General features: G+C 32.7%; 1 protein-coding gene across 1 annotated transcript; it reads right to left on the bottom strand.

Moving 5' to 3' along the window:
• Positions 1 to 4,479: 4,479 nt before the first annotated feature.
• LOC137388237 (monocarboxylate transporter 14-like) lies at positions 4,480 to 8,965 on the bottom strand. Its single transcript, XM_068074737.1, has 4 exons — positions 8,905 to 8,965; positions 7,838 to 7,981; positions 6,479 to 7,552; positions 4,480 to 4,523 (listed from the first exon to the last, which is right to left on the bottom strand). Exons 1-4 carry the CDS (start codon positions 8,963 to 8,965, stop codon positions 4,480 to 4,482), a joined length of 1,323 nt encoding a protein of 440 aa, XP_067930838.1.
• Between the last annotated feature and the right edge of the window lie 134 nt (positions 8,966 to 9,099).

The following is a 9,099-nucleotide window of genomic DNA, read 5'->3' as shown; positions in this document are numbered from 1 at the left end:
GTATATGTTAACATTGATAACCTTATTGTTATTGTAACAGTATATGGTAACATTGATAACCTTATTGTTATTGTAAGAGTATATGTTAACATTGATAGCCTTATTGTTATTGTAACAGTAAATGTTAACATTTATGACCTTAATGTTATTGTAACAGTATACGTTAACATTGATAACCTTATTGTCTTTGTAACAGTATATGTTAACATTGATAACCTTATTGTTATTGTAACAGTATATGTTAACACTAATAACCTTATTGTTATTGTAACAGTATATGTTAACATTGATAACCTTATTGTTATTGTAACAGTATATGTTAACATTGATGACCTTATTGCTATTGTAACAGTATATGTTAACATTGATAACCTTATTGTTATTGTAACAGTATATGTTAACATTGATAACCTTATTGTTATTGTAACAGTATATGTTAACATTGATAACCTTATTGTTATTGTAACAGTATATGTTAACATTGATAACCTTATTGTTATTGTAACAGTATATGTTAACATTGATAACCTTATTGTTATTGTAACAGTATATGTTGACACTGATAACCGTATTGTTATTGTAACAGTATATGTTAACATTGATAACCTTATTGTTATTGTAACAGTATATGTTAACATTAATAACCTTATTGTTATTGTAACAGTATATGTTAACATTTATAACCTTATTGTTATTGTAACAGTATTTGTTAACATTGATGACCTTATTGTTATTGTAACAGTATATGTTAACATTGATAACCTTATTGTTATTGTAACAGTATATGTTGACACTGATAACCGTATTGTTATTGTAACAGTATATGTTAACATTGATAACCTTATTGTTATTGTAACAGTATATGTTAACATTGATAACCTTATTGTTATTGTAACAGTATATGTTAACATTGATGACCTTATTGTTATTGTAACAGTATATGTTGACATTGATAACCTTATTGTTATTGTAACAGTATATGTTAACATTGATAACCTTATTGTTATTGTAACTAGTAGACTGGCAGTCACATGGGCCGTAAGAGATCATCATGTATCTTAATATATAATATAATAATATTAATATAATAATAGTATATTAATATTACTATTAATATGTACAAGTTATTCTATGAAGCTGTGGCATTGAGTTGGTGTTTGAGTTGGTAGAAATCTTCGCTACAAAGCTAGATATCTCTGTTGAACTCCTGTGAGACGGGCGCTTTTGTTCGTAATGCTTTTAGCGTGGTTCCAGACAAAAAACAGACAAATACGGTTTTTATTATAGTAAATATTTTATTACTTGCTCTATTTATAAGCTGTCAAGTTTCAGTTATGATGCATTATACATGTAAGTAATAGTGAAGCAATGACCAATTGATATATTATTCCTGCATTAGATAATCCATAGCATTGACATTAGTAAATCATATGTCTGTGTTTTACTAAAATAATTATTTTATGGTCTTTCATAATACTACATGTAAAAACTTGCTTCTCTGTCATCGTTTCTATTCTGCTAGAAAGTTCCACGCTTTTCTCTATTGCTCTGTATTGGTTTTTTGTAAATTTAAATTTAGCTGGAAATGTTCAGAGCAGGTTTAGATGATTTGAAGCTAAATGTTTTGTCACTCACAAAGTCTAGGTAGAAAAAGACTCTCTACCTTATTGTGTTGTTCGCTGTTTAGACATTTCTATTAATCTTTATGAATATATTTATATATATCCTTATTGTGTTGTTAGCTTCTTAGTCTCAAAAATATATACAAATAAATGTATAAAAAAAAAATATATTAAATATATATAGGCCTATGCAAAATATATATAAAATATATATAAAATGCATAGGCTATATATAAATATTTAAATATAAAAATAAATAAATTTATAAACATAAATAGATATATAAAAATATATATACTAAGAACATGAAAAGAAATACACATACATATTTTAATAGATAATGTATAATATATATTATATACCATATATATATGGTATATAATATACTTATATTATATATCATAATATATACTAAAATATATTATGTATAATATACATTATATACCATATATATATATATGGTATATAATATGCTTATTTTATATATCATAATATATATTAAAATATATTATGTATATGATATATGTATATATGAAAAGTCTACATTTTAGCTTTGAAAGTTCCATATTTTACTAAACAGGTAAGTCCACTTTTTAATGCTGCAGAAGGTTAACTTTTCAATACTTCAGAAAGTAAATTATTGTTGTGGCTGTACAGTTTACTTAGGATAAATAATAACATGTTATAAAACTAACTACATTACCTGGATTGGTATAATCAGTTTGAATGATAGAATCATTCTCGATAACCAACATCTGCTCAGGTTAACATATAACGAGCCTACCTTTGCACGTCACCTTTGCAACAACGAGATAGCACAACTAACAGGTATATGCTTCAACCAATAATTGGTCGTCCTACATGATGCAAGCCACTATTAAATTTTAATTGCTTTACATAAAAGACATTATAAAGCTACTTTTGTAATAAACTTTGAACTTTGTTCTTGAGTCTGTCATGTATCATACTACCTAGTTTGTTCAACAACCAAACATCTCATCATTGAAAATTGATGATGAATCACAAATGGTGTTTGAACACGAGCAAAAAATTGTTGTGACCTGAAGAACTAAGGCATGCGTGCTTTCACTATTTCACTGCACGCAATTTATTAATTTTAGCTCAGGCAAGGTAGCTAATGACGTCTACAAAGGATCATAAAAATGTTTGTCTAATATGTTAAGTGAACCTTGAAGATGTTATCTGACATACATGTTGTGTTGTGAAACTACCACTTTGCTAAAGGTTTGCCATGCAACACTATGTTACACTAAAGCACGGTATTGAGGAGAACCGTGGGAAATGTACAACAGCTGCTAGTTATAAAACACCAGCTAAGATATAATTACCATCTGATAACTTCCGTCACCTCTGATGGATCCATTTTTGGTTCCATCAAAGTTAATTCATGATGTTCGTCTACTGTGCAATATTTAGAAAATTAAGCCATAAAAAGATGAAAACAATAACTTAGAATAATATACTAGGAGTCAGCCCTGTGTTGCTCAGAATCTCTTTCCTTCTCAACACAAATCACTTTTATAGCAAAAATCAATTAGCGCGTGTATTGAGGACAATGGTCTGCAATGAGGACAGGTTCTTGAGTGTTTAATCAGAGAGATTCATGCAAATTTATAGTGAAAATAAAAGTTCTAAAAGTGCCAAATGAACCTGGCATTGCTGTTTGTACACATTGAATAAAAACTAGTAAGTCTGTTCTTATAAAGGAGCATTTACACCATTTTTCACACCATTTTCACACCTTTTTCGCACTGATTCATTAGAGTTACTATGGAATAATTGTGCACATACTTATTACATCTGACAACTATAATTATTAGCTACCGTTTGTTGCATGTTTTAGCTAGCACACTTGAACCACTGAAAGACAAGAATGCGCCAAAACGCTATAAATGTATATGTATACTAATGAAAAAATACAGACTGAATACATAGAAGTGTGTGTATATAAAAAGGTTTCTTTTGCAGCAAAAGCTCGTTGTAATAAAAATTTTGATGGTTGATACTGATATCTGTCTATACTGGTACAAATGGAAAAATGAGATATCAGACTTTGTTCCCTGACACTTTGTCGCATCGAAGACAAAAAAGGTAGAGACAATTCCTACTCCAGATAATACAATTGTTCAAGTAAAAAGCATTTAGGTTTTACAGATTTACCAAAATCGGAAATATGAGCGAAACAGCACATTTGAAATTGAAATGGCTCGATTAAAAATAAAAATAAAAATATTGGTAATGGTGAATATATTAGTTTAAAAAAAAAAACAAATGCAAAAATTAATATTATTAGTAACAAAAAGTTAACATTTGGCATGTGCAATCGCAATAATGATAAAGCTATATTTTGAGTGATAACATGTTAAGGCTGGTCTAGTGGTTACAAGATGCGCTTATCTTGTGATTAGAATGTTGCGAGTTAGAATCCTGCGCAAAGTTAAATTTTATTGCTAATTTTCAGTAGTTTCAGCTAGACACAAAAAACTAACAAAAAGACACAAATTCATATTCATATATTGTTTTCATCTACTACTACGCCTAAAACCTTGGATGTATTGCAATGTTTGTATTATTTTCCTGATGTGCAATTTCCCAAATCAGTGCACTAAAGGTTATTGGCTCACCCATCACCGGTTTCACAGAACAATTTTCTTGATTCTAAAAGTGATACATGCATTAATGTGGATCAGGTGACAATAGTTTCAAAAATCTTAAATCAAAAATTCAAAGATTTTAAATCTGGAACTGAATATACTGTGTCTTGTATAACAGCAAACACAAACATCTTATCAGCATAAAATGTCCAGCATTCCTGGTTCTGGTCATCAGTTATAACTCAGAGAGTAACAGCGCTGTCATATTCAGCAGCTGCCTCCAACTCTGTAATGACCAAACAAGTCAAATGCCAGACTACAAGTATTGATGTAATTTTAAAATGACACGAAAAGGCAAAAGATTTGGGGAGGGAACAAAAAATAGCCAGTTATTTGATACTTGGTCAAAATTTGATATGAAAATGAAGCAGCCAAGCAGCACATGACCATAAATTGAATGGCAAGGATCAACCGAGATAGATGTCATCACATGCAGTAGTAAGAAACAGATATCTAGAGGCTCTTTTGATTTTTAATCATCTCAGGAGCATCGTGCCTATAGAGTGGGATCATTCTTGTACCAATTATACGTGCCTAAAGAGTGGGATCATTCTTGTACCAATTATAAGTGCCTATAGAGTGGGATCATTCTTGTATCAATTATAAGTGACTATAGAGTGGGATCATTCTTGTATCAATTATAAGTGCCTATAGAGTGGGATCATTCTTGTACCAATTATAAGTGCCTATAGAGTGGGATCATTCTTGTATCAATTATAAGTGCCTATAGAGTGGGATCATTCTTGTACCAATTATAAGTGCCTATAGAGTGGGATCATTCTTGTACCAATTATAAGTGCCTATAGAGTGGGATCATTCTTGTACCAATTATAAGTGCCTATAGAGTGGGATCATTCTTGTACTAATTATAAGTGCCTATAGAGTGGGATCATTCTTGTACCAATTATAAGTGCCTATAGAGTGGGATCATTCTTGTACCAATTATAAGTGCCTATAGAGTGGGATCATTCTTGTACCAATTATAAGTGCCTATAGAGTGGGATCATTCTTGTACCAATTATAAGTGCCTATAGAGTGGGATCATTCTTGTATCAATTATAAGTGCCTATAGAGTGGGATCATTCTTGTACCAATTATAAGTGCCTATAGAGTGGGATCATTCTTGTTCCAATTATAAGTGCCTATAGAGTGGGATCATTCTTGTACCAATTATAAGTGCCTATAGAGTGGGATAATTCTTGTACCAATTATAAGTGCCTATAGAGTGGGATCATTCTTGTACCAATTATAAGTGCCTATAGAGTGGGATCATTCTTGTACCAATTATAAGTGCCTATAGAGTGGGATCATTCTTGTACCAATTATAAGTGCCTATAGAGTGGGATCATTCTTGTACCAATTGTAGGCATTTGCTTATCTATATACATGTATATATTTTTTAAAAGATGTCTGTCTTCTGTAGATCTGTGTGTCACTCCTGCTATAGCTATTATTTTATCATCGCGTCTACCCGTTAGGATGCCTAATAACAATTGTAGGTATTTGCTTATCATGTTATAATTTACATCTCAGGTGCAATTACAAACCAGAATAGCTCAGCTATGTCAAGGTTAACTATTTTATAACACTTTGAGTTATTTGCTTGCAAGTGCTAGATAGCCTTATAAACATCTAATGTTATACCAAAAGCAAATATAACTAGTCTCAGAAGGGACACAGGATATCATCCTATAATCTGTTCATTGGACTAGGAGTTGTTCTTTCTTGCATCTAAGAGTAAGCAATAAAATTTAAAATGTTAATGTTCTATATTGAATGAAATGAAATAAACATGCAGTTAGTACCAGATTAGAACTTGAATAAGATGTTTGAATTTGAATAAGAATTCGAATTTAGAAGTTTCAAAATCTAATTTTAATTGCATCTGCATGTCTATTGTATAAAAAAGCATCTTCTATATTAGTTTTAATGGTGTGTGATGTACTGCTTATATCTATCAATAGTGGTAACCATGTAAAATATTCTTTTGGTTAGAATTCCCAAATATGTCAAAATTATAATCAAAAGATGACGTAAAACAAAGGAAGAACTTAGAAGAGCGTAAAAATGAGTATGTTTTTGTTTTATAAAAATAGAAGATAAAGCAGCAGCGTTAGATTACAAGCTATATAATAGTTAGTAATCTGTGACCACGCACTCTCACACAAACCACATAGATACCAGAAGCAACCGGCCCACAGATGGCCACACCTCCAAGGAAGTAAAATGAGTTTTCCATTCCGATGACAGTTCCAAGATGACCTGCTCCGATTGGTCCAATAACTGAGCCAACACCCACCATTAACATCAAATATGAAAATCTAGTCAAAAACTGTTCATTGTGTCCAAACTGGTACTGAATGAGTGATGCCATGCCACTGTTAAACATTCCATTTGTCAGCCCAAACACAACACTGATGATAAACATTCCAGCTGGGGTCTCTACCGGCGGCATAGCCAAGAGTGACAGGCTCAGCAGGGTTGATGTCACTATACCAAAAACCTGTCTGTCAATCGACCAATGAGATACGACCAATACAAAAAAGCTACCAATAACAGTACAAATTCCTGTTACAGTCATTGCGAAAGAAGCTTGTTTTAAAGTGAAAATGTCCCTTGTAGATACAGAATAGTTAACAGCCAGAGAAAAGTATGTGTTCTCACCGAGTGATACGGTCATGAAATAAAACATATACAGTATAAATACTGGATCTTTTATCACTGCTAAATTCATCTTTAGCCTGAGGCTTAAACGTTTTTTACTGCTTTCCTCCTTTTCTAATTCTTCTGCTTCTTGTTTAAGCTTGATGTCAAGGTCAGCCCCTTCGACATCAACTGCCACTTTCTGCTGAATAATGTTTACATCTGAATCCTCTTTGCCATTTTCATTTGGTGAACTTGTTTCATTGTCACATGGTGGGGCGGGACTCATAGATGATGATGTTTGGCTATCATCACTAACAAAGGTTCCGTTGTTGTATGAGGAGGCAACCGACTTGTCAAGAGATTCCTGAGAGCAAAATGTACCTCTGTAGATTAGGGCAGCCGGGAATATAAGCAGATCTGCTGCCACTCCTATAAGAATGGTCGTTCTATATGAGGTTGCGTCAAGGAGATATTCCGTGAACGCTGGGCCGATAAGTAATCCACCATATCCAGCAGTCATCAACGCTGCGTATACCTTGTCTTTATACTTGTCAAAGTAAGTCGACACAACTCCAATGCTTGCTATTTGAATTGCACCTGCTGCTGAACCTATGGACAAGTTAATAAAACTTAAAAAAATTATATTAAAGTTTGAGACCGATAAAAGAATACCAGAAGTACTTCAATTTTAAAATTAGTTTTTCAGCCATATTTCATGGTTTGACAAAATCTTCTACTAATTCCTTGGTGTTTATATTAAAACTCAAAACCTGTCCTTACTGTCAAGAGCATACAGAAGTCACACCACTCTGTTTTTAAAAATGCCAAAGTCTTTTTTATCTTCAAGAGTATTTTTACCATTTTGTTTATAAAATAAGAGAACTGTCTACAAACCTTGTAGTAGAGAATAACTGACAACCACATGCCAGAACTGGGTAGCAAAGGCTGTAGCTACAGCTCCAACACACAACATACCTCCAGCTACCATGTGTGTTCTCCATATTCCAATGACTTCTATGATAAGCGATATCAATGGACCTAAAAAGGAGTGAGCATTAATAAAACAGGAGACAGTTTTTAAGCCCATCAGCTCAAGTCATGGCTTTTCAATCTGCGTTGGAGACAAAGGGTCGTGTCTTTATTCACGGCTATGAGTGATATAGCCCTTTGCCAATTGTTCCTAGTGTGCCATTATTATTATTGGCACACAGAGAACAATTGGCAAAGTTCTTGTGCAATTGGCATATACATTATATGCCAATTGTATATGCGTAGTAAACTATTAATATCATCAATAATATTAATGTGTGATAATAATAATACTAGTAATAATATTATATTATTATTCAATATTCTATTTATAGTCTGTTAATAAAACAGGTCTAAAACATTACAAAAAGTGTTCTATTTATTTTCTATTGACCGCTGTATGTTCATTGTGATGATAGTGTACGCGCGCATTGTATGCACAATGTTTGCTCGTTGCAAGTGCTTTGTATGTGTGTTGCGCATGCGCTGTATGCGCGTTGTACTGGCCTAAGATGCACCGTTACCGGTTTTATCACAGCTCAAGCTGGTGTTACTTCCTGTCATCAACCTAGTTCTTCCAGGTTGGGATAAAAAGGACCTTCCTGAAGATGTTAGCCGCTCCTAACAAGGCTGTTTGCTGTAGCAACAAGGATTTCTTTCCATCAACTCTCAGTAAAGTCATCGAGGCAACGAGGACTTCTACAGGGATAACTCATGCTGTTGTATTTTACATTCGGATTACCTCCATTGTCAGGGCTTAGTATTTTTACATTTTATCTGATTCTCCTTCTGTCACTCAGAGATCACCAGGGACACCAACATCAACAATCAGTGTTTCTGACCTCAGTTTATCCACCACTGTAATATCAGGCCTTTTAACCTATATGACCCTCTCAGCGTGTATACTGAATTCCAACAAGATCCTTACATACTCATTTTCTCGCACTGACTCAGCCCGATAGTCAAACCAGCTTTTGCTTTTTTGGAATCCATGTAAATTCTAAAACAATCCTCATTGCTTCATCTTGCACACTTGAAAAACTATAAGAAAAATATGTGCCCAGACTTCCCCAAAATGCTATAAATATATGTATACTACTGAATACCCAACATTGCCCGAATAATAA

This window comes from Watersipora subatra, chromosome 2 (assembly GCF_963576615.1).
Source record: "Watersipora subatra chromosome 2, tzWatSuba1.1, whole genome shotgun sequence".
Taxonomy (NCBI): domain Eukaryota; kingdom Metazoa; phylum Bryozoa; class Gymnolaemata; order Cheilostomatida; family Watersiporidae; genus Watersipora; species Watersipora subatra.
This window is presented reverse-complemented; position numbering and strand designations above follow the sequence as displayed.

Excerpts from the sequence above, each read along its gene's own strand:
- LOC137388237 (XM_068074737.1), bottom strand. The coding sequence starts at position 8,965 with ATGGATTCCAAAAAAGCAAAAGCTGGTTTGACTATCGGGCTGAGTCAG. Across the intron at positions 7,982-8,904 it reads GAGTCAGTGCGAGAAAATGA|GTCCATTGATATCGCTTATC; the intron begins GTATGTAAGGAT and ends ACTCCTTTTTAG. Across the intron at positions 7,553-7,837 it reads CAGTTATTCTCTACTACAAG|GTTCAGCAGCAGGTGCAATT; the intron begins GTTTGTAGACAG and ends ACTTGTCCATAG.